The following is a 27,073-nucleotide window of genomic DNA, read 5'->3' on the forward strand; positions in this document are numbered from 1 at the left end:
GGAGAGATGCCGACGCTGGCTAGGCCAGTCCCGAGAGCATCTACACAGACAGACGCTCTCAAGGCCCATCAGCCACAGTCACGGGTCGGCCACCTGTGCTGCGCTATTGCAGTATAACAAGTAAGTCTCATTCGATCTCAGACAGGGTTAGATAGGGCAGTGGTAAAGTTAACTAGAGCTAACAGTGAGTTCATTTCAGGGTTTCCGTCAGAACCCACTTGACTGGAGTTGACTGGAGTTGACCGGAGTTGACTGCGAGAGATTGACTGCCGTTGATGATTGAGGGTGGCGATTGTCGCCATTGGACCGATCAGTGTAGGCCTATCACTGTTTAGCGGGGTAGCAAAGGATCTCTTGAGTGAACGAGTGCTCCCGACAACTAACACGACACGGGACCAGCATCAGCAGTGGGTGATCAGTTCTTACCACTCCGGTGCACAACCCCACATGTCCCGAGCAGCTAGTGAAACCCTCTTGCTAACGGGAAGCTAAAGTTTCTCTCAACTGCGCAAGGTCTGATTGGCTCACTCTCTTCCTGCCCATGGACGCACTGGGAGTACACTGAGGCTATCTGAGTATATTAATGGTCACACACTGAGACCGTGAGTCTAGGACTCTAGGAGATACCAAGAGGAACATTTTATCTTCCTTATCACGGGTGTAGTTAACACCATTCCTCAGACTGATATTATCTTGACGTGTGTAGTTTAATATTTCTTAAATAATTTTGATAGTAGTGTTTTTTGAATGTTTGTGCCATTAAGTGGAACCAGAGTGATACTGTGATTTGATTCTTTTAATGCCTCTAATTCTTCATAATTCTGATCTCAGGTATAACCTTGTTCCCCAGAGCAGTGGTTAGGTTAGGTTAGGAAGTGTACACCTGTTGGGGTGCTATAATTTTGTTGAGTGATATTATTTTGCTGAAAGCCTTAAGGCCTGTTCATGTGGGCGAGCAACATTTCTTAATACTTCAAATTTATTGTTGCCTGTGTTTCTAATAATTTCTATGTCATGTATAACTTTTATTCCCCAGAGTAGTGTTTAAAGTTTAAGTTAAGAGGTGCGCATATTGGTGTACCATTATTTGATTGTGTTTGTAGTGTTGGAAGGAATATAAGTGTCTAAATTTTACAGTGTGTCTCATTCATCCCAGTCACAGACGCTATCCTTCCACGGGTCACGGACAATTCATTTTGTGTAGTAGATTTAAGTGTTCTTGTGCTGGTTCGGGATTTTTCTCAAAGGGGCGCTTCCACTGCCTTTACCATCTATTAAATTTTAATAAACCCCAAGTCAAGTGAGAAATTAAAGTCCAGCAAATTCCGACCGGTTACAAATGGTAGCAGAGCGTGGTTTTTAATGTCGTGACTGATAGTACTGTGGTTGGGATAATGAACGCCATCATGTGTTGGTTAGCAATGGTAGGGATTGAACTCGCACTGATGCTCATCCTTGTGCCCGGACTGAGTTGGTTAGGCTTGACAATAGAGATGTGTATGAGGAGGAAGAGAGACGGCCGCGGGACCTTGGTACAGCTGAGAGAGGAGTTCGGAGACCTAAAGAGGGATTATCAAGCACAGGTAAACAGGTTCAAGTGGGAGTCTCAGGCACACATTCAACGGTTCAGGGAGGAAACAAGGGGTGAATGTCAGGCACACGTCCAGCAGTCAAGGAAGTGTGAGGTCCAAGTGGGAAATATAGGGGTACGTAAGTAGTTCAGAGAGGTTGATCGAGCCCTCCAGCTGAGAGACAAGACGAAGCCGACCGATTGCAGTTTAGGGTGCATGGTAATGAGAAAAGGCAGGTTGTAGGGGGTGAGTTGGAGGAGTTGTGAGTAGGGCAGAGGGGATTGGAGAGATGGTTAGGTCAGAGATGTGCGTTGAGTAGTGGTTGCTGTCATGAGCGGGATTGAGAGTACGGTTGTAATGTCCAGGGCCTCACTAAGATGGACTGGTACATTGTCAGAGGGTTGGTCTGCCGGCATGAGGTTCGGAGACGTGGACTGAGTATTGTTTTGACACTGGTTCCTCTTAGCTCAAGGGCCAGGCAAAAGGAGAGCATGTTGGAGATGGACTGAGTATTTTTTTTGACACTGGTTCCTCTTAGTTCAAGGGCCAGGCAAAAGGAGAGCATGCTTGTTTTGAACTGTGTATTTTTTTTTGACACTGGTTCCTCTTAGCTCAAGGGCCAGGCAAAAGGAGAGCATGTTTGTTTTGGACTGAGTATTGTTTTGACACTGGTTCCTCTTAGCTCAAGGGCCAGGCAAAAGGAGAGCATGCTTGTTTTGGACTGTGTATTTTTTTTGACACTGGTTCCTCTTAGTTCAAGGGCCAGGCCAAAGGAGAGCATGTTTGTTTTGGGCTGGTATTAATTTTGACATTGGTTCTCTAGTTAAGGGCCAGGCAAAGGGGAGCGTGATGTTCTGGTTGGATTGAGTTGGGCTAGGAAGAAATGGAGTTGCTAGCTGCTAGTGGAATAGTACAGAGTTGAAGGTGGGTTTTAAGTTGTTCTCTCAGCACATGAGGGCAGTGCTGTCTTTTTTTAGGGGGGTCGAGTGTTAGCGGGAGAGAAAAGGAGAGAAGAGAAGACGGGAATGCTGCATTTAGCAAAAGGGGTGAGGTGCAGTCCTTAGAACAAAATTTTAGGGGGGTCGTATGCATGTTTTCTCAGCACATGAGGGCAGTGCTGTCTTTTTTAGGGGGGTCGATTGTAATATTCAGAAATTTCAGAGTAAGTTCAAATGCCCCGCCATGAGTGATACTGAGCGTTCAAGGTCATCTGAGGGGAGGGAGCGCTGCCTGCTCGTAGCGAGAGACTGCGGAACTAGGCCTATATGATATTAAATGTGATTTACCGAATTAATAATGATGCGATTCATGAAGTTAAGGGACTATTATTGAATTTGAAATTATTATAGATCGTTTAGCAGTCTGAATAATGTTACGGGTGTCCCAAGGAGTTATTAGTTAGGCGGAAAATATATCACGTAGGCCCAAGCTAGCGCCTTGGGGAGACGCGACGCTGGCTAGGCCAGTCCCGGAGAGCATTCACACAGACAAGACGTTCCGCGCGTCCATCAGAAATAGTCACGTGGCCTAGTCACCTGTGCTGCGCTATTGCAGTATAACAAGTAAGTCTCATTCGATCTCAGACAGGGTTAGATAGGGCAGTGATAAAGTAAACTAGAGCTAACAGTGAGTTCATTTCAGGGTTTCCGTCAGAACCCACTTGACTGGAGTTGACCGGAGTTGACTGCGAGAGATTGACTGCCGTTGATGATTGAGGGTGGCGATTGTCGCCATTGGACCGATCAGTGTAGGCCTGTCACTGTTTAGCGGGGTAGCAAAGGATCTCTTGAGTGAACGAGTGCTCCCGACAACTAACACGACACGGGACCAGCATCAGCAGTGGGTGATCAGTTCTTACCACTCCGGTGCACAACCCCACATGTCCGAGCAGCTAGTGAAACCCTCTTGCTAACGGGAAGCTAAAGTTTCTCTCAACTGCACAAGGTCTGATTGGCTCACTCTCTTCCTGCCCATGGACGCACTGGGAGTACACTGAGGCTATCTGAGTATATTAATGGTCACACACTGAGACCGTGAGTCTAGGACTCTAGGAGATACCTAGAGGAACATTTTATCTTCCTTATCACGGGTGTAGTTAACACCATTCCTCAGACTGATATTATCTTGACGTGTGTAGTTTAATATTTCTTAAATAATTTTGATAGTAGTGTTTTTTTGAATGTTTGTGCCATTAAGTGGAACCAGAGTGATACTGTGATTTGATTCTTTTAATGCCTCTAATTCTTCATAATTCTGATCTCAGGTATAACCTTGTTCCCCAGAGCAGTGGTTAGGTTAGGTTAGGAAGTGTACACCTGTTGGGGTGCTATAATTTTGTTGAGTGATATTATTTTGCTGAAAGCCTTAAGGCCTGTTCATGTGGGCGAGCAACATTTCTTAATACTTCAAATTTATTGTTGCCTGTGTTTCTAATAATTTCTATGTCATGTATAACTTTTATTCCCCAGAGTAGTGTTTAAAGTTTAAGTTAAGAGGTGCGCATATTGGTGTACCATTATTTGATTGTGTTTGTAGTGTTGGAGGGAATATAAGTGTCTAAATTTTACAGTGTGTCTCATTCATCCCAGTCACAGACGCTATCCTTCCACGGGTCACGGACAGTTCATTTTGTGTAGTAGATTTAAGTGTTCTTGTGCTGGTTCGGGATTTTTCTCAAAGGGGCGCTTCCACTGCCTTTACCATCTATTAAATTTTAATAAACCCCAAGTCAAGTGAGAAATTAAAGTCCAGCAAATTCCGACCGGTTACATATATATATATATATATATATATATATATATATATATATATATATATATATATATATATATATATATATATATATATATATATATATATATATATATATATATATATATATATATATATATATTTTTTTTTTTTTTTTTTTATTGGGCACTCCCCTACATCCTTGTGTAAGGTGAAGCATTTACAGCGGCCAACAGGAAAGCATGCTAAGTTCATGCTTGCCTTTATGTCTCAGGAGTTAAGGTTCTGATGTGGGTCAGTGCCCTGGTCATTATGTCCCACGAGTTAAGGGCCTGATGTGGGTCAGTGCCCTGGTCATTATGTCCCACGAGTTAAGGGCCAGATGTGGGTCAGTGCCCTGGTCATTATGTCCCACGAGTTAAGGGCCTGATGTGGGTCAGTGCCCTGGTCATTATGTCCCACGAGTTAAGGGCCTGATGTGGGTCAGTGCCCTAGTCATTATGTCCCACGAGTTAAGGGCCTGATGTGGGTCAGTGCCCTGGTCATTATGTCCCACGAGTTAAGGGCCTGATGTGGGTCAGTGCCCTGGTCATTATGTCCCACGAGTTAAGGGCCTGATGTGGGTCAGTGCCCTGGTCATTATGTCTCAGGAGTTAAGGGCCTGATGCGGGTCAGTGCCCTGGTCAGTATGTCCCACGAGTTAAGGGCCTGATGTGGGTCAGTACCCTGGTCAGTATGTCCCACGAGTTAAGGGCCTGATGTGGGTCAGTGCCCTGGTCATTATGTCCCACGAGTTAAGGGCCTGATGTGGGTCAGTGCCCTGGTCATTATGTCCCACGAGTTAAGGGTCTGATGCGGGTCAGTGCCCTGGTCATTATGTCTCAGGAGTTAAGGGCCTGATGTGGGTCAGTGCCCTGGTCAGTATGTCCCACGAGTTAAGGGCCTGATGCGGGTCAGTGCCCTGGTCATTATGTCCCACGAGTTAAGGGCCTGATGTGGGTCAGTGCCCTGGTCATTATGTCCCACGAGTTAAGGGTCTGATGCGGGTCAGTACCCTGGTCATTATGTCTCAGGAGTTAAGGGCCTGATGTGGGTCAGTGCCCTGGTCATTATGTCCCACGAGTTAAGGGCCTGATGCGGGTCAGTGCCCTGGTTAAGACGCTCACACCGTACATGAGTTTTATCATCATGTGAACCAACTCCCTCCAACAATACTGTACATATACCATCATGTACACAAGAGATGCATCAAGTTAGTAAATTAATGCATAAAACCATTAAAAGTGATTCCATAACAATGTAAAACTTTTATTTTGGAATCAATTGAAGTATATTAAGGAATTTTGTAGTAGTTATAATAATGAAGTTTGTGTTTATTTACCTTAATTGATGTGTGTGGTAGAGAGAAGTGTGGTGCAGTGAGCTCGCCCGTCCTCCTCATCCAACTAACTTAAATTTTACAGCAGTGTTGCCAACTACCCAACACATCATGGCGTTTTAATATATTTAGGTTAATAATTAAAGATATTATTAGATAAATATAATAATTATTATTAATTTAGTGTCGGCGCGAGATGTAGTGATGATATACACACGATAAACATTAAGCGGATTATATAGCACAGATTACGCCTTCCTTTATATTATTTATTTATTACGTCTTTTACACATAAGTTACATAATAATAATGATAAATAATAATAATTAATATTTATTTTGTTTCTGGCGGTAAATACAAGACGATAAACGAGTTTGAGAGTTAAGGCAATTACAGGTGGCGAAGTTGCCAGGCCGTGTGTATATATTATATAACAAAGAAAATCTCTGTATATGTTTTATATTATCAAAAATATATAAAAATGTGAAATGTGTTTATTAGTGATTATATTTGTCGTTAAAAGAGATTCATTAAACATTACTTAAAGCCATGTGGTCGGAAGTTGTAATATATCTCGAGCTGTGATTGGCTGGTGTTGAGGCGCACCTCTTGTGTTGACCAATCACAAGCCGACTTTTGTGGGCCGGGTAACTAAGCTATTTATAGACTAATTCTTCGTTAAACCAATTATCTACCATTACATTTCCCTAAGAGCTAAGCTGTATAACAATAGTGATATATTATACACCCAAATAAAGCGTAATTAATGAGTAAACTGAGTCTCGACGAGCATTAGAGGAGTTGGCAATGAATTCCTTCCCTACTGCCAACACTTGACGTCTTAATAGTATTTTTAACACCAGAATTAACATAATATTATATAACATCCCTACCGCCTATATTACCAAATAAAGGTTAAGTATGGACAAAAATAATGTTAAATATTTTAGTCTAACAATTATTTTATTTAACAAACTCGTATGGTTGAGTGAGGGGAAAATTCCACCCAACTGGTTCTTTCCTTACTGCCCCACCTCCCTGCCCCAACCCCCCTCCCTCTCTCCTCCCTCCCTCTCTCCTTCCCTCTCACCCCCTCTCTCCTCCTTCCCTCTCCTCCTTCCCTCTCTCCTCCTTTCCTCACTCCCTCTCTCCTCCCCCTCCTCTCCTCCTTCCTCACCCTCTCCTTTCCTCACCCCCTCCCCCTTCCTCTCACCCCTCACCCCCTCTCCCCTCACCCCCTCCTCCCCTTCCTCCCCCCTCCCCCTCTCTCCCCTCACCCCTCTCTCCCCTTCCCTCCACCCCCTCACCCCCTCTCCTCCTTTTCTCCCTCCTCCTCCTCCCTCTCTCCTCCTTCCCTCACCCCTCTCTCCTCCTTTCCTCACTCCCTCTCTCTCCTTCCCCACCCCTCTCTCCTCCTTCCTCACCCCCTCTCTCTCCTCCTTTCCTCACCCCTCTCTCTCTCCTCCTCCTCTCCTCCCCTCACCCCCTCTCTCCTCCTTCCCCTCCTCACCCTCTCCCTTCAACCCTCTCTCCTCCTTTCCTCACCCCTCTCCCCCTTCCTCTCACCCCCTCCCCCTCTCTCCTCCTTTCCTCACCCCTCTCTCCCCTTCCCTCTCACCCCTCACCCCTCCTTCCCTCCTCTCTCCTCCCTCTCTCCTCCTTCCTCACCCCCTCTCTCCTTTCTCACCCCTCTCTCCCCCCCTCACCCCTCCTCTCTCCTCCTTCCCTCTCTCCTTCCTCCTCTCTCACCCCTCTCCTCCTTTCAATTCTGCCTCTCCTTCCTCTCACCCTCTCTCTCTCAAGGACCAGACTCCCACACGTAACCTCTCCAGCAGTGCCAGCTAGTGTCCCCCCCCACTGTTACTACGGGCGATACTTGACACCCTGGACACGGCATTCTCGACCTTTAATCTGTCGTTGGCAACACTGTATTGGTGGTGCCACGATATGGGGTGATCCTCTCACCATCACTGTCTCTCTCTACTGTCTCTCTCACTGTCTCTCTCTACTGTCTCTCCTGTCTCTCTCTGTCTCTCTCTACTCTCTCTCTCTCTGTCTCTCTCTACTCTCTCTCTCTACTGTCTCTCTCTGTCTCTCTCTACTGTCACTCTACTGTCTCTCTCTGTCTCTCTCTACTGTCTCTCTCTGTCTCTGTCTCTCTCTCTGTCTCTCTCTGTCTCTGTCTCTCTCTGTCTCTGTCTCTCTCTGTCTCTCTCTACTGTGTCTCTCTGCCCCAAAACACCCAACATAAGGATCAGTCTCTTACCTGTTGACAGCTGGGTCGACTATGGGCGTCCCAGGATCAAACCAATGGACGTAGGGTGAATTATTTACACTCGTCCACGTCACTAAGCTAGTACAGTGTGGGGTTGATGGATACATTAATATATTATAGTTTTTACTGAGTTTTTATAAGATGAAACACTACAAAAACAGTATTGAGGAAATGTTCACTTAAACACAGAAAATAAACATAACTAGAGATCATTATTTACCTGACTATGAAAAAATATAATTAGTTTTTTTGTTAAATTATATATGTATAATGTAAACTGGTTCCCTGCTGTCACACAACACTACAACAGGTGTGTGCGCCATAACCTAACCTAACCAATGGCGGATAAGTTACAGTTTCTAAGTTCATCTGATATATGTTACTCATCTCTCATTGGTCAACGAGTCAGCCAATCAGTTGAGGCCAAATTTGCCAAGTGAGGATTTGTTGTGTTTTGTGTACATCATCTGGGTACCACACACACACACACACACACAGACAGACAGACAGACAGACAGACAGACAGACAGACAGACAGACACACACACACACACACACACAGACACATTGTTGCCATAATATAAACATCAAAGTCAATGTTAAAGTCATATATTAACATGCTGGATCACCTGAAGATTAGACACCCAGTTTACTTCACCTTAAAACACTCTAATGCTGCCCTGACCTAACCCCAGGCATCATTAGGATAATTAATCATCAGGTGACACAAGCTGGGGTGTTAATCTTCAGGTGATCTAATTAATGAAAAAACAAACCAATTATTTAGTCAATATAATCATCAGTGTTTTTCTAAATTAATCAGATTCATTTATCATTTTGTTCTAAATTTAACCTAATCCGTTTCTCTGTAAAATACGTAAAAAAAATAATAAATTAAATTAACCTTCGGACAATAAAAACACTTTGGAACTTTAGACAATTACCTGTGAGGTGCGTCAAGGAAGAGTGAGCATCAGTCATAACACACACACACAGGAGGAGTTATGACCCCTATTAACAACTATATACAGAGGAAAGTCCATTATATCGAGGCTCCGTTAGATGTGAGACCCCTATTTAGAGAGGAGGTTAGGGTGGGTTAGTGTGGGTTAGTGTGGGTTAGGGTGGGTTAGTGTGGGTTAGAGTGGGTTAGAGTGGGTTAGGGTGGGTCAGGTAAATTGTCGTAAACGTCAATCAATGTTTTACACACCCACAAATAACACTACATGACGTCACTGTATTTTGAGAACCCGGTGATCACAAAACATCTACTGTACTCAATTTAAAGCTACAGCACGCTTTACAAAAACAAACTTACAGAACAAGTCGCAGTCGGGTTGATTTACAGTAGAGTACAGTCCAGGTTGCCAATCGACCGAGGAGCTTTCAGAGTTACTACGCTCACTGCTTAAAGTATCCTACCATATTGTGTGATACGATGGACGAAGGATTCTGACGACCTAACCAAGACAACAGGAGTCACAGTGTTCAGCCAAGACAACAGGAGTCACAGTGTTCAGCCAAGACAACAGGAGTCACAGTGTCAGCCAAGACAACAGGAGTCACAACCAAGACAACAGGAGTCACAGTGTTCAGCCAAGACAACAGGAGTCACAGTGTTCAGCCAAGACAACAGGAGTCACAGTGTTCAGCCAAGACAACAGGAGTCACAGTGTTCAAGACCAAGACAACAGGAGTCACAGTGTTGTTCAGCCAAGACAACAGGAGTCACAGTGTTCAGCCAAGACAACAGGAGTCACAGTGTTCAAGACAACAAGACAACAGGAGTCACAGTGTTCAGCCAAGACAACAGGAGTCACAGTGTTCAGCCAAGACAACAGGAGTCACAGTGTTCAGCCAAGACAACAGGAGTCACAGTGTTCAGCCAAGACAACAGGAGTCACAGTGCTCAGCCAAGACAACAGGAGTCACAGTGTTCAGCCAAGACAACAGGAGTCACAGTGTTCAGCCAAGACAACAGGAGTCACAGTGTTCAGCCATCACCCTAATAATGCTGTGGATCAAATACAAGACCTTTATTTTGATGTTTAGTTTCTACAGGAGTAAGGTCGGACTTACCTACAAAAAATACTTACAAACAAATGGACTCACAAACACATTGACTGAGGATCAAATGGACTCACAAACACATTGACTGAGGATCAAATGGACTCACAAACACATTGACTGAGGATCAAATGGACTCACAAACTCATTGACTGAGGATCAAATGGACTTGTGAATACACTGACTTATGAACAAATGAACTTATAAAATGGACATATCAACACATTGACTTAGTTACAAATGGACCTCTCAACACATTGACTTAGGAACAAATGGCAGCATAAAAGTTAGTTTTCTCTTGTGGTCTACATACAATAAAGCAACAAGCTGCTCCTAGTCGTTCCTCCATGATAAAAATCTTTAATATGAAAAAGATAATTTAATATTAGCAGATGTCTCACATTTTTCCGTTCCTACGTTAAAAAAATAAATTAATTGGAGAAAATATAAGATTCAGTTTGTATTAATTATCAAATACAGTGAACCCTCACTTTAGGCGGTCAATTGAACCCACGGCGGCCCGCGTAAAGTGAGAAACGCGTAAAGTGAACAACATAACATATGGGATTAAATGAAACAGACCGGGCCGACTCCCCAAACTCCACTTTTTCAGACACAATACCTACGTTGTAGTAAAAATAACTTCTTAATTTTATGATGGTATGCACACACAATTAATAATTAAGAGAAATATCAATAATATTAGGTTTTTTAACACTTACATTAGTAGAAAAGATGGCTGGGCACACGGGGATGGGCGGTTGGTTACGAGGCAGAGGGCAGATTATTGGCCCTCACCTGTATCACTTGTATCACTATCCACCACAGAGGCTTGCAGGGCCTCTATGTCAAACCCCTCAAACTCCGTATAAATCCATATCCTCACTATCATTATCACTGACTTGGGCCGGCTGTGGTGGTTGGCGGGTGAAGAACTCGGTAATGTTTTGATGACTGGGCGACCTTATGCGCACCCTGCTCGCGCCGCTCTCCGCGTGAAAGGGTACACACACCGCGGAAAGTGAGCATTCCGTGTTCGGCAGGGTACCGCGTAAACGTGGAAACGCGTAAAGTGGGACCGCATAAAGCGAGGGTTGACTGTATTTGACTTTAATATCACTGGTAATAGGGTTCTGTAATATGAGAGATTATTGATGCAAGAACTCGACCCTAAGACAAGCTTTTACGACAGTGGTAAGATTCTCATAATATATACATGGCCTCTAAAAAAGTTGGTTTATCCAGCTAACATGTCTTGGTTAACTATACTCTTGGAACACCCTGTATATTTTGTACAGGGTGTCTTATAGGTCACACACACATGTACAGGGTGTCTTATAGCTCACACACACATGTACAGGGTGTCTTATAGGTCACACACACATGTACAGGGTGTCTTATAGTTCACACACACATGTACAGGGTGTCTTATAGTTCACACACACATGTACATGGTGTCTTATAGTTCACACACACATGTACAGGGTGTCTCATAGTTCACACACACATGTACAAGGTGTCTCATAGTTCACACACACATGTACAGGGTGTCTTATAGTTCACACACACATGTACAGGGTGTCTTATAGTTCACACACACATGTACATGGTGTCTTATAGTTCACACACACATGTACATGGTGTCTTATAGTTCACACACACATGTACAGGGTGTCTTATAGTTCACACACACATGTACAGGGTGTCTTATAGTTCACACACACATGTACAGGGTGTCTTATAGTTCACACACACATGTACAGGGTGTGTTATAGTTCACACACACATGTACAGGGTGTGTTATAGTTCACACACACATGTACAGGGTGTGTTATAGTTCACACACATATGTACAGGGTGTCTTATAGTTCACACACACATGTACAGGGTGTGTTATAGTTCACACACACATTGTACAGGGTGTCTTATAGTTCACACACATATGTACAGGGTGTACCAGAAGCACAGGGTGCCTTATAGTTCAAACACACACACATGTACAGGGTGTCTCTAGTTCACACACACATGTACAGGGTGTCTTTATAGTTCACACACACATGTACAAGGTGCCTTATAGTTCACACACACATGCAGTAGTGTCACACACATGTACAGGGTGTCTTACAGTTCACACACACACGTACAGGGTGTCTTATCACACACACATGTACAGGGTGTCTTATAGTTCACACACACACACATGTACAGGGTGTCTTATAGTTCACACACACATGTGGTGTCTTATAGTTCACACACACACGTACAGGTGTGTTATAGTTCACACACACATGTACAGGGTGTCTCAGTTCACACACACACACATGTACATAGTTCACACACACATGTACAGGGTGTCTTATAGTTCACACACACATGTACAGGGTGTCTTATAGTTCACACACACATGTACAGGGTGTCTTATAGTTCACACACACATGTACAGGGTGTCTTATAGTTCACACACACACATGTACCACAAACTATGTCAGTAACAGAGGGCCAAATATTATCTTGTTAAATGTTATAACTTTCTTGTTTTGATTGCCATGAGCTTATTATGTAATTTACAGGTTATTTATGGATTATGAGACCCCAGATTACTTCACCTGATGGTTAAACACCCTCACCTAACCTAACCTCACCTAATATACAATGATGGTGACCTACAGTATTTCCACACTAACCTGACCTATAAGCCACGCCCCTCTCCTATACTTACAGCTGATTGGTTCCCGAGCATTTTACCTGCCCGGACTGTGTATATAAGCCTGTATTTATATCAACCTTTTATAATAAATATTTAACATTTTCTAGCATCCTCTGAAGAGCTAATGACTTGAGATCATTTACATTATGATAGTGCAGATAACATTATTTTATATATTAACAGGTCAGTTTACCTATTGTCAACAGTTTGGATTTTCTATTTACCAATCAGCTGTTAGTATAGAAGAGGGGCGGGGCCTACAGGCCAGGTTAGTGTAGCAAGAGTATAAGTTAATCTAACATAATGATTAAACACACTATATTACACTAACCAAACCTAACATAACCTAACCAAAGGCTAATATAACCAGCAGGTGATATAAACAAGGGTGTATAGCCTTCACAAGGATATAGACTGTACAAGACACACTATGGGTGATAACAGACACACTATGGGGGATAACAGACACACTATGGGTGATAACAGACACACTATGGGTGATAACAGACACACTATGGGGGATAACAGACACACTATGGGGGATAACAGACACACTATGGGGGATAACAGACACACTATGGGGGATAACAGACACACTATGGGTGATAACAGACACACACTATGGGTGATAACAGACACACACTATGGGGGATAACAGACACACACTATGGGTGATAACAGACACACACTATGGGGGATAACAGACACACTATGGGTCATTAGGTACACTGGGCATATTAAACACCTCAGCAAACTGTTGTGTATGTTTAAATTTAACGTGTCGTATAACGGGATCCTTTCTGGACGCTCGGTATGGACAGAACGGACACTGGAACGGCTTCTCTCCCGTGTGGATCAACAAATGACGATCTCTCTTGTATCTGTCGGTGAAGAGTCGGAAACAGTGCGGACATTGGTGGCTGTCCATATTGCTTTTCCAGTTTGAGGTCGGGTCCTGAAATACGTTAAAGTCTTAGACATGTAGTTATAGGCCTAAATAACTAACATTATAGGCCTACAGTGCCTCTTACAGGCCTACAGTACCTTCTATAGGCCTATATTGATGACAGGTATTGAAATATCTTAAAATTTTAGTAGTTATACTGTAGGCCTATACTGTACTGACAATATTGATGATATCCAGTTATAGCTCCTATAGGCCTATATTGATAAATGATACTGAAATTAATTAATATAAGCACATCATAAATTGATATCGTAAGAATAACCCTAGGCCTATATGGTGGATCATGCACTAAAATAATTCCTTAATAATATCTGTATTGTATAGTAATGATAGGCCTATACTAAAAATACTGTTTGAAAGCTTCCAATCTTTGTAATAATCATAGGCCTATTTGATTGATTATGCAACATCAATTCCTTAGCTTAGTCTTAATAATAACCATAGGCCTATTTGGTGAGACCACAACATGTACTACACAGTTATACCTCTGTTACACTACAGTAACCTCTCTCTCTCCCAACCCCCCAAAAAACTTCCCCATCCTCGGAATTTTCCGGATATCGGGAAAATTTTCTTGGAATTTTCCAGAAAATGTGCCCCTCGGAAAATTGTTCCCATAGCCAAAATTTTCCGGAAAATTACAGCTTTGGGAACGATTTTCCGAGGAAATTTCAATTCCGGCGATCAAAGAGTTCCGGGTCTGAGGGATTCTGGGTAAGAGAGATATTGCTGTATATATACGTCACATTATACTGATATATACATCACATTACAGCTGCTCCCCTACTTACGACGGGGTTAGGGACCGACATCCAGGTCCTAAGTCAAAAATGCTTAAATAATACATAAAAAATCTAAAATGGGTGTCTCTTTTTCTCCTCAGCACCATGAAACTCTCACTTTTAAGCTTGCCAGCCATTTTAAAGTGAATTATAAACGAAAATTTTGTCTGTGTACTGACTTTGGGACTCGAAAATACGTAATTTGACCAAATTTTGGTACGACTGAGGCGGGTCGTAAGTGTGGGTGGTCGTAAGTGGAGTAGGTCGTAAGACGGGGAGGAGCTGTGTACTTCACATTATACTGACACTGTATATACTGTACATGTTCATTCCTTTACAGTATCTAAAACATTAATTTAGAACAATATTATCTTACCTTATATAAATGAATAAAAGATCAAGTTGTAACAATACATCAAAAGTTCCATTAATGATCAAAGTTCCAATAATATTCTTTATTTACATACATGATCAACATTATCTTCTAAGACTCCGTCCGTCTCATCACAACTAAATATTATAAAATAATAAATTAATATATGACGCCAACAATCCCATAACATAACCTAACCTTACCAAGACTAACACTAACCTCACCTAACCTAACACTAACTTCACCCTACCAAACCTAACCTTACCAAGACTAACCTCATCTAACCTAACACTAACTTCACCCTACCTAACCAAACCCCACAAACTTGTATTATCTATAAAATATTAACAAAACTCAACTGTAAAATTATTCTTGTCTTAAATATTTACATTATTAACAATTTTTAGTTTTATTTACATTTTAAAGACTCATAGACAGACAGACAGACAGACAGACAGGCAGACAGACAGACAGGCAGACAGACAGACAGACAGGCAGACAGACAGACAGGCAAACAGACAGGCAGACAGACAGACAGACAGACAGATAGACAGACAGATAGTTTTAAAAATCTAAAACCAAACATAAAAAAAATAAATATTGCTGTATTGTATTAATATTGTTCATTAACCTTCAAGAAACAACTGGGCAGGTCATGAACTGTTAGGCAGGTCATGAACTGTTAGGCAGGTCATGAACTGTTAGGCAGGTCATGTACTGTTAGGCAGGTCATGTACTGTTAGGCAGGTCATGAACTGTTTCTCACTGTCTCAATATTTAATTAATTAAAATTATTTGACGGAAATTCTTGTATAATTGAATAAATCGTTCACTCTACTTGTCTAAACTGAACAAAAACTGAACTAAACTGAACAAAAACTGAACTAAACTGAACAAAAACTGAACTAAACTGAACTAAAACTGAACTAAACTGAACAAAAACTAAAGTAAACTGAACTAAAACTCAACTAAACTGAACTAATACTCAACTAAACAAAAAAATTAACATAAATACCCCCCCCCCAATACTCTCATTCAGGTTGGGGTAATAAGGACATATCAGCACCGCCTTGGTCAGAAGTCATCATAGCAATCTGTATAATGCTCTGAGAGGCCGACGGAGGGAGACTCAGCGCTCCCTCCGAATGTACCGGAGGGAGTATCAAGACTCCGCCTCCTGCGTTACCTTCCCCGTCAGACTGAGGAGGAAATGGAGGAAGAGAGACGGGATTATGGAGTTTCATATGCCTGGCCACGTGGTATTTATACGCGGATCGGTAGTCGCAGCTGGGGCACTCGTAAGGCTTCTCCCCCGTGTGTGTACGCAGGTGACGTTTAAGGATGGACTGAAACATGAAGGTTTGCGGACAATACGGACAGTGGTGGTGAGCGATCGCCTCCCTGGGGTACATCATCCCTCCGTTTGATCCCTAGAATGAGAATAGCAAACTGTCAGATATTGTCCGCTGCTTCAACTTACGATATAAGCGTCCCCTAATAACTTTATCAACTGCCATTCAAACCTTATTAAAGTTTCCCCAGATTATAACAACTTCCCCAGATTATAGCAACTTCCCCAGATTATAACAGCTTCCCCAGATTATAACAGCTTCCCCAGATTATAAAAAGTACCTAAGAAAAAAGTTTCATTCTAAATCACCTTAAAAACTGTATAAAGTTTGACTGAAAGTTCTCCATATGTGAAAAGTTCCCCAAATTATGATAACTTTTCCATTTAAATTTCCTATATACAGCTGCTCCCCGACTTACGACGGGGTTAGGGACCCAAATCCAGGTCGTAAGTCGAAAATGTTTAAATAATACATAAAAAATCTAAAATGGGTGTCTCTTTTTCTTCTCAGCATCACAAAACTCGCACTTTTAAGCTTGCCAGCCATTTTAAAGGGAATTACAAACGAACATTTTGTCAGTACACAGCGCAATCACTGACGTTGGGGCTCGGAAATATGTAATTTGACAGAATTTTGGTACGAACGAGGCGGTTGTATGTCCGGGTGGTCGTAAGTCGAGCAGGTCATAAGTCGAGCAGGTTGTAAGTCAAGCAGGTCGTAAGTCGAGCAGGTCATAAGTCGAGTAGGTAGTAAGTCGAGCAGGTCGGGGAGGAGCTGTATAGACATGTGCTACAGTACCACACAATGTAAAGTTCCATTATCAGGGATTAAAAGTTTTCTGCGTAATTGTACAAGTTTAATCATTTTAATCTGGAACTTTGACTGACTAACTAACTATGTATCTATCAATAATTTCTCTTATTTATATAAACGTGTTTTATTGTTATTATTATTTGTCTCAGTAGATCAGATTCTTATTTCAGCTCATTTTAATTTTTGTATTATGATTTAACTATACTGTACTGTATGTGTAATGAGAAATACATATGTATCATTATGTATAGAAATGTATTGAGGTATAGCATGTAGCAGTGTGTGTGTAGGACTGTATTATGTATTGTCCATTAATACAGCAAATAAAGTATTTAAGCCTTGAAGCTGTTACAATGCACTGTACAGTATAGTCTGCATTCACGCGGATTTTGTTTACGCGTTTGGTCATTTACGTGGCACTTTGCCAGAATGAAAATTTTGAATTGCACGGGTCATTGCATCATTTATGAGGGAAGCGGCGCAGGCAGGGTGCAAATTAGGTCACTTACGTTATCGCTGACATCATATGACATATCAAACTGTGATTGGGCCAAGCATCCTTACCACCCACGCATTCCCTCTGCCGCTAGCTGTGATTGGTCTAATGTAACATGACGTGCCCTGCCACCAGAAGTCGCTGACCAAGCCGGGCCAGTCTCATTGTTCTCAGTCCGCGTATACAGTTCTCTCTTGTGCCCGCTATTCCCCTCACAACGGCTTCCGCTGGACCCCCACCACCCCAGAAAAACCTTGAATTACCTGGACCAAGCCATGATTATGTGAAGGAAATCATCGAGTTGGGGGAGAATATTAAGCTCATCCTTGACAGACACACAGTCAAGAAACGTATGAAGTGTTTAATAACCTTCTGTCGAAAATTATGGAGCCGTATGTCCAGATCTATCATGATAACATCAATGCTAGTCGTCAACGCAGTATTAAGGACTTCTTCGCCCGCAACCCACCACAACCACAGCCAGTCCAAGTCAGTGATAGTGACAGTGAGGATATGGACTTTGAGGGGTTTGTCAGGGAGTCCCTGCAAACCTCTGCGAGTAGTGAAAGTGAATCACCGGAGGGCAACTAATCTGCCCTCTGCCTCGGAACCAGCCGCCATCCATGTGTGCTGACCCATCTCTTCTACGAACGTAAGTGTTAAACACTTTAGATTTGTAGTTTTTTATTTAGATATTATGTGTGTATCAATACCATCATAAAATTATAATGTTATTTTTACTACAAGGTATGTATTGTCGGAAAATGTGGAGTTTGAGGGTCGGCCCAGTCTCTATTTCAATTAATCCCATATGTTCTGTTATTTTGTTTACGCGTTTCTCGTTTTACGCGGACCTCCACGGGTTCAATTGACCGCGTAAATGCAGACTATACTGTACTGTATTATTAATAATGTACATACAGTATATTGTCATGTCCAACAAGTACATTGGCATTACTAAGTTAGTGAGAAGGTTTCCTCAAGAATAACAATCTTGCCAAGATCGGTTTTTGCCATATTCTGAAAAGATCCGTTGTGGCATAATATGACCTTTTCTGGCGAGTTGTTTGTTCACACACAGAACGTCTTGGTTAACACCTGGTGTATGGGGTCACCTCTGAGCTGAATAAAATCATCTGTTGTTAATATTAAAAGTGTCGTCCCTGTAGTGAAGGTGTTAGTGGTGATAGTCTACTAACACCTGGTGTATGGGGTCACCTCTGAGCTGAATAAAATCATCTGTTTTTAATATTAAAAGTGTCGTCCCTGTAGTGAAGGTGTTAGTGGTGATAGTCTACTAACACCTGGTGTATGGGGTCACCTCTGAGCTGAATAAAATCATCTGTTTTTAATATTAAAAGTGTCGTCCCTGTAGTGAAGGTGTTAGTGGTGATAGTCTACTAACACCTGGTGTATGGGGTCACCTCTGAGCTGAATAAAATCATCTGTTGTTAATATTAAAAGTGTCGTCCCTGTAGTGAAGGTGTTAGTGGTGATAGTCTACTAACACCTGGTGTATGGGGTCACCTCTGAGCTGAATAAAATCATCTGTTGTTAATATTAAAAGTGTCATCCCTGTAGTGAAGGTGTTAGTGGTGATAGTCTACTAACACCTGGTGTATGGGGTCACCTCTGAGCTGAATAAAATCATCTGTTGTTAATATTAAAAGTGTCGTCCCTGTAGTGAAGGTGTTAGTGGTGATAGTCTACTAACACCTGGTGTATGGGGTCACCTCTGAGCTGAATAAAATCATCTGTTGTTAATATTAAAAGTGTCGTCCCTGTAGTGAAGGTGTTAGTGGTGATAGTCTACTAACACCTGGTGTATGGGGTCACCTCTGAGCTGAATAAAATCATCTGTTTTTAATATTAAAAGTGTCGTCCCTGTAGTGAAGGCCATAAACAGTTGCCAAACACCAAAATACGAAGGAATTAATAAAGAAAAGAAATCAGTTTATTTCTAAATTATTTATACAAAATTATATGATAAGGCGATACATAAAATATGTTTTGGTTTGTCTGATCAACTGAGACCTTTTTCCGTGCTTAAAAACATGCAAAGAGGAGCACAGCGCGTCCCTGTGAGACCCGACCCATTGTACAGCTTATTACCAGCAACAGTTTAATTATAACTTAAAAGAACAACTTCAATAACTTTAAAAACATATCATCCTGGGTGTAATATAACTTAAAAGAACAACTTCAATAACTTTAAGAACATATCATTCTGGGTGTAATATAACTTAAAAGAACAATGCTGTGATTTATTATTGTCAGCTCGGTAAAGACTCGCACGTTGTATACAATAACGTTATTAAACTCTAAAATGGGTCGGATTATTGGTGGACACTCAGTACCAGAGCTACAATACAGTACAGGAAAACCTTCACCTACACCGTCTCACATCTAAGAGACCCTCGATATAATGGACATTCATCTCCATATAGTTCATTAGATGGAGGTTTTACATCTACCGGACCCTTGATATAATGGACATTCATCTCCATATAGTTCATTAGATGGAGGTTTTACATCTACCGGACCCTTGATATAATGGACATTCATCTCCATATAGTTCATTAGATGGAGGTTTTACATCTACCGGACCCTTGATATAATGGACATTCATCTCCATATAGTTCATTAGATGGAGGTTTTACATCTACCGGACCCTTGATATAATGGACATTCATCTCCATATAGTTCATTAGATGGAGGTTTTACATCTACCGGACCCTTGATATAATGGACATTCATCTCCATATAGTTCATTAGATGGAGGTTTTACATCTACCGGACCCTTGATATAATGGACATTCATCTCCATATAGTTCATTAGATGGAGGTTTTACATCTACCGGACCCTTGATATAATGGACATTCATCTCCATATAGTTCATTAGATGGAGGTTTTACATCTACCGGACCCTTGATATAATGGACATTCATCTCCATATAGTTCATTAGATGGAGGTTTTACATCTACCGGACCCTTGATATAATGGACATTCATCTCCATATAGTTCATTAGATGGAGGTTTCACACACATATAAGAAACCCTGGATATAACGGGCTCCATATAATAGAGGTTTGGCTAGGTGATGCCCGACCCATGTGTGGTTTGGGGCCTAAAGCAACAGCTACAACCTTTTCTCTTCACTCAATCCTTCACAAAAAACTTTACTATTGTACAAAGTCAATAAAATACTGTATGTGTTGTATATAAGATGGGACTAACTGTACTGTACTGTACTGGGTCGGCTCGGAGATGTTCCATGACGACGCTCTATTACTATAACACCAAGTCTCTCTCATGTACACACACACATACACAAACTTTACACACACACACACACACACACAAACTTTACACACACACATACACTTTACACACCCACAAATACTTTACACACATACACTTTACACACCCACACACACACACTTTACACACATACACACCATGGCAAAACAACAAATTAGTTATTTCTGCAATATTTTCAACAATTTCTGCGATATTTTCAACAATTTCTGGGATATTTCCAACTATTTCTGTGACATTTCCAACTATATATAAGAGTTTCAACAATTTCTGGGATATTTTCAATAATTTCTGGGATATTTTCAACTATTTCTGTGATATTTCCAACTATATCTAAGAGTTTCAACAATTTCTGGGATATTTCTAACTAGTTCCACCTCCAGCGATGGTATAATTTTATTTCTCAAGTACTACACATCTGAACCTCTGCCTAATGAGTATGATAATAATACATCATTCATTCTTTAAACCTTTATAATAATAATTGACCTTGAATAAAGGATAAGTTTACCTCAACTAAACCAAAGTGTCTCAAATGTTACTTAAAATAGACTTGCCCGGTTATTGAACTTGTCACTACTTAGGACACGCACGCACACACACATTATTCTGCGGATTTGCTTTCTTTTGATTCAGGTTGGCTTGGGTGGTGAAAGGGGCTGGGGTAGTTAAGGGAAGGTTAAACCAGGTAACGTACAGTTAAATAAGGTCAGATTAGGTTGTGGATAAGGTACCATAAGGTTAGGGGCAGGACAGGTCACTAAGAGAGCCCAAACGTCACTCCACGAACTACCACACAAACGTAACCATCTAACAAGTAACTAGGAAATACTCACTCTACCTTATGATACTTAAACGTCACATTAACCTTGTGTCGCCTGAAGATTAAACACCCTAATGATACCTGGGGTTAGGTTAGGTTGGGTTAGGTTAGGTTAGGTTAGCTTAGGTTCTTTAATCATCAGGTAAAATAAACTGGGGTAAATTTTTCAAGTGTCAATTCATCACAAATTAAAACAATTGAGAGCGTTTTAACAATGACAGTTTTCTTCATCTTGTCTATAAATTATTGTTTCATAATCTACTTAATGATAACAATATAATTCTGTTCACTGCGGTCTAGTTCAGGTGTTCAATAATTCACTGTTTAATAATTTACGTCACTTTAATAATCTACCTCACTAGGCCAATAATTCACTGTTTAATAATTTACGTCACTGTTCAATAATTCACTGTGGTTGTCGCTGGTTGGTCCATAACTGGTGTTTCATTTTTGTGTGCCTAACGACCGAATGTTTGGTGCTCGCTCGGAAGTCACAGAGTGAACAAAAGTAAGGCTTCTCCCCCGTGTGTATACGCAGGTGTCGCAGCCACTTGCTCTCATACTGGTCGACCCTGGGACAGTACGGACAACGGTAGACGCCCCCTTGATCCACCGCGCCAGCCTATAAATGGAACAAATCGTGTCAGAGTCCTCACAGGTTACCTTATACTCTTAAGAGAGCTCATATTACTACCGTTCACTTGAAGGCTTTATTGTACTCATGAATTACAATACAGTACTATCGTTCACTATCGTTCAGACAACCAGTAGTTAAGAGAGTCTTATTGTACCCATTAACTATCGTTTATTCAAGTGTTAAAGCTCTTAAACACCATCGGTCAGACAACCACTAGTTAAGTCATTCTTATTTTAGTTATTAAAATACTAATCGCTCTAAGTCGTTCAGTTCAACAACATGACGATTCCACAAACTCAAAAACCTGTTTGAATTTAATGTTTTTTCTCGTGTAAGTAATAATAATAATAATAACAGTTCCCCTTTTGTGTTCAATGATGGCCGGCCCTATGTTAACTCTGTTGCCGACCACACCCTGAGTTTACAAGGTGTAGAAGCTGTCGCCAACACAACAACCACACCCTAAGTTAACGAGCTGCATGACCCGGTGTTTAAGGTGTAGAAGCTGTCGCCAACACAACAACCACACCCTAAGTTAACGAGCTGCATGAAGCTGTCGCCAACACAACACCCTAAGTTGCTGCATTTAAGGTGTAGAAGCTGTGCCAACACAACCACACCTTAAGTTAAGCTGCATGACCCAGTGTTTAGGTGTAGAAGCTGTCGCCAACACAACAACCACACCCTAAGTTAACAGGCTGCATGACCCAGTGTTTAAGGTGTAGAAGCTGTCACCAACACAACAACCACACCCTAAGTTAACGAGCTGCATGACCCAGTGTTTAAGGTGTAGAAGCTGTCGCCAACACAACAACCACACCCCAAGTTAACGAGCTGCATGACCCAGTGTTTAAGGTGTAGAAGCTGTCACCAACACAACAACCACACCTTAAGTTAACGAGCTGCATGACCCAGTGTTTAAGGTGTAGAAGCTGTCGCCAACACAACAACCACACCCTAAGTTAACGAGCTGCATGACCCAGCATAAAGGAATAGCACAGGATGACTGGACAACTCACCAACTGCACTGGCTAATCATTACCCCGGAACACAACCAACAAATCAACTAACATCTACATCCCCACCTGGATAAAGAGTGACATAATAAATAATCTTACTTTGACTCTACAGTAAAGCGTAAACATCCAAAATACAAACGTTATTTTCACCACAAATGTAAACTCCTTACATAACCACCACCTGAAGATTAACCACCCCAGTTTATTTCACCTGAACTTATCAACATCAATATTTGCTGCAATAAAGGTTATCAATTGCATATGTCTTTTATTTCTCTGCAACGTAAGTAATTAATTTCACTGTCTTTTTAACTGTTTTCTTCTGCAACAAAGTTTATCAATTTCATAGCATTTGTAACGTCATTCTTCTGCGATATACTCATCAATATCGATTAATGTTCGCTAATTCATTGATGGGTTGGTTGTCTTGTGACTGGAAGCGTCAATCCTAGCTTACCGTCAAGACCAAACTCACAAAACACGTCTCTCAGTTATTTGATCTGATTGAGCAAAAGTGCGTCACACACACACACACACACACACACACACACACACACACTAGAGTTGGCTAAAAGTGCATCATCATCCCACACAAACACCCCTAGAGTTGGTTAAAAGTGCGTCAAGGTACAATAACAGTCGTCATAACAACAGCCTCAAAATACCACACAATGACTTAAAATACTACATGAAAAAAATTTAATTCACTTCACCTTACAAAATAAAAACTATAGAGATAAAGTCTAGCAGATAACAGTGTCAGATTAATGTGAGGCAGATACCAGATTAATGTGAGACAGATACCAGATTAACGTGAGGCAGATACCAGATTAACGTGAGACAGATACCAGATTAACGTGAGACAGATACCAGATTAATGTGAGACAGATACCAGATTAATGTGAGACAGATACCAGATTAATGTGAGACAGATACCAGATTAACGTGAGACAGATACCAGATTAACGTGAGACAGATACCAGATTAATGTGAGACAGATACCAGATTAACGTGAGGCAGATACCAGATTAACGTGAGACAGATACCAGATTAACGTGAGACAGATACCAGATTAACGTGAGGCAGATACCAGATTAACGTGAGACAGATACCAGATTAATGTGAGACAGATACCAGATTAATGTGAGACAGATACCAGATTAATGTGAGACAGATACCAGATTAATGTGAGACAGATACCAGATTAATGTGAGACAGATACCAGATTGATGTCAGCCAGATATAATGGTTGCCCCTCGTGTAAAAAGGATGGCCAACACAAGGGCCACCTAGGCGTGAATTTGTTTAAGGTGTAAAAGCTGTCGCCAACACAACAACCACACCCCAAGTTAACTAACGAGCTACATGACCCAGTGCTTAAGGTGTAGAAGCTGTCGCCAACACAACAACTACACCCCAAGTTAACTAACGAGCTGCATGACCCAGTGTTTAAGGTGTAGAAGCTGTCGCCAACACAACAACCACACCCTAAGTTAACGAGCTACATGACCCAGTGTTTAAGGTGTAGAAGGTGTCGCCAACATAACAACCACACCCTAAGTTAACGAGCTGCATGACCCAGTGTTTAAGGTGTAGAAGCTGTCGCCAACACAACAACCACACCCCAAGTTAACGAGCTGCATGACCCAGTGTTTAAGGTGTAGAAGCTGTCGCCAACACAACAGCCACACCCTAAGTTAACGAGCTGCATGACCCAGTATTTAAGGTGTAGAAGCTGTCACCAACACAACAACTACACCCCAAGTTAACGAGCTGCATGACCCAGTGTCAAGGAATAGTCCGAGAAGACCGGACAACTCACCAACTGCACTGGCTAACCATTACCCCAGAACATCCAGGTCCCCAATTACTGCTGGGTAGACAGAGGCAAATGGCGTAAAGAAACTTGTCCATAGTTTCACCCTGCCCGAGGATCGAACCTTGGACCACATGGTTGTGAGGCGAGCATGCTGACCATTACACCACAGGTTGCCAGATTGATGTCCACCAGATACCAAATTGATGTGAGAGAAAGAGATATATTTTATCTTGATGCCATGAAAGAAAGACTGGAGGAGGAGGAGGGAAGAGGGAGGGAGGGAGGGAGGGAGGGAGGAGGAGGAGGAGGAGGAGGAGGAGGAGGAGGAGGAGGATGGAGGAGGGAGGGAGGGAGGGAGGAATAGGAGGAGAGAAAACAGAAAAAAAATAAAGACATTAAATTTTTGATAATGCTTAACACAACAACACAAATCACTGATATCATTTTCCACCAGAGCGCCTCATTCAACCAGGTCTCTCACTAAGTTATTCACCGTGCCAATCTATCCACCTCCTAAGTTATTCACCGTGCCAATCTATCCACCTCCTAAGTTATTCACCGTGCCAATCTATCCACCTCCTAAGTTATTCACCGTGCCAATCTATCCACCTCCTAAGTTATTCACCGTGCCAATCTATCCACCTCCTAAGTTATTCACCGTGCCAATCTATCCACCTCCTAAGTTATTCACCGTGCCAATCTATCCATCGTACGGCTCTATCCACCTCTTAAGTTATTCACTGCACAAATTTATCCATCATAAGTTCTCTTCACCCCAAAAGGTTATTCAGCATACAACTTTATCCATCTGACAAAGCTTTTCACCATGAATTCATCCACCTAACAGTTTTATTCATCTGACACTGCAGACAATCTCACTTATCAATACAATAAATAATAACACACCACGATATTAACCAATGATCATCCCAATTGTTAACATTTATCCCAAAAAAATCAACAGAGAAGCAATTGGCTGGTTTATTGTACATAAAAGCTTACCTAACCTAACCTGACCTGACCTATCCTGACCTATCCTAACCTGACCTATCCTGACCTATCCTATCCAAACCTCATCTAACCTAACAGTAATCTAACTCTAACCTAACCTGCACATTGTACAAAGTTGCTACATTAGTGAATAAATAAAACTGTATTTCTGACATCGGCCCAAGGGCATCAGATGTAGTTAACGAGGCAACTATACAACGACCTCGCTTGACCTTACATCCATAAAACTAAACAATCGATATCAGGGACAAAATTTGCCGTTAATAAATATTTACTTGCAGATCTTGTCCTGCATGTTAGCTTTTGTCACATAATAAATGTTAAGTTGGCATAACCATTTGTATTGTGGTGTGAAGTGCGTGGTAAGGAGGGGTGCGTGGGCATAGAGTGCGACGCCCTCTTAAGTTAGGATAATCCTTGTATTCACCCAGTATAGAGTGCGTGGTAGGGAAGGGTGCGACGCCCTCATAAGCTAGGATGTATTCACCCAGTATTGAGTGCACTAGAGTGCGACGCCCTCCACAGAATGTCTGAACTTGTCGTGGCGGACGACGGCGTGTTTGGTGGTGGCTCGGTAAGGACACTTAGTACACTGGTAAGGTTTTTCCCCCGTGTGTGTTCGTAGATGACGCCGCCACTTGCTCTTGTCGGAGTCTATGCGAGGACAGTAGACGCAGCGGTAGCACAGGCGCCCCTGTTCGTCCCGTATGACCGGTCCCTCGGTCAACGCCACACCCTAAAACACAAGGGGGAAACAGTTACTACGCGTCGCCACCCGCTTAACGGTCTAATGCCGACCACACGAGCACGCCGCTGATGGGCAGTTAACTCCTACCAACACTGACAGTAATGTTGGCAGCTACAGGTCAATAAACACACTCAGGTGTTAATTCCTCACAGAGCATACATACAGACATACAGCACTGTTGTCAG

General features: G+C 41.9%; 1 protein-coding gene across 10 annotated transcripts in view; it reads right to left on the reverse strand.

Moving 5' to 3' along the window:
- The window catches only part of LOC121857478 (longitudinals lacking protein-like), a 56,214-nt gene that overhangs the window by 698 nt on the left and 28,443 nt on the right, over nucleotides 1-27,073 (reverse strand). The window contains exons 5-6 of one of the 10 annotated variants that reach the window (XR_006087196.1): nucleotides 13,474-13,683; nucleotides 7,946-8,032 (exon numbers count right to left, since the gene is read on the reverse strand). Coding sequence is in view for 7 of the 10 variants with exons in the window: in XM_042353535.1 (XP_042209469.1) it covers nucleotides 15,882-16,280 (399 nt within the window). In the remaining 3 variants the exon portion in view is untranslated. Of the gene's footprint in view, nucleotides 1-7,878; nucleotides 8,033-12,422; nucleotides 13,684-15,367; nucleotides 16,281-21,287; nucleotides 22,277-25,476; nucleotides 26,877-27,073 lie in introns of those variants that run through there. The other 9 variants (XM_042353540.1, XM_042353543.1, XR_006087198.1 and 6 more) reach the window with 9 other exon arrangements.

The sequence above is a fragment of the Homarus americanus genome, unplaced genomic scaffold (assembly GCF_018991925.1).
Source record: "Homarus americanus isolate GMGI-L3 unplaced genomic scaffold, GMGI_Hamer_2.0 scaffold19065, whole genome shotgun sequence".
Lineage (NCBI taxonomy): Eukaryota > Metazoa > Arthropoda > Malacostraca > Decapoda > Nephropidae > Homarus > Homarus americanus.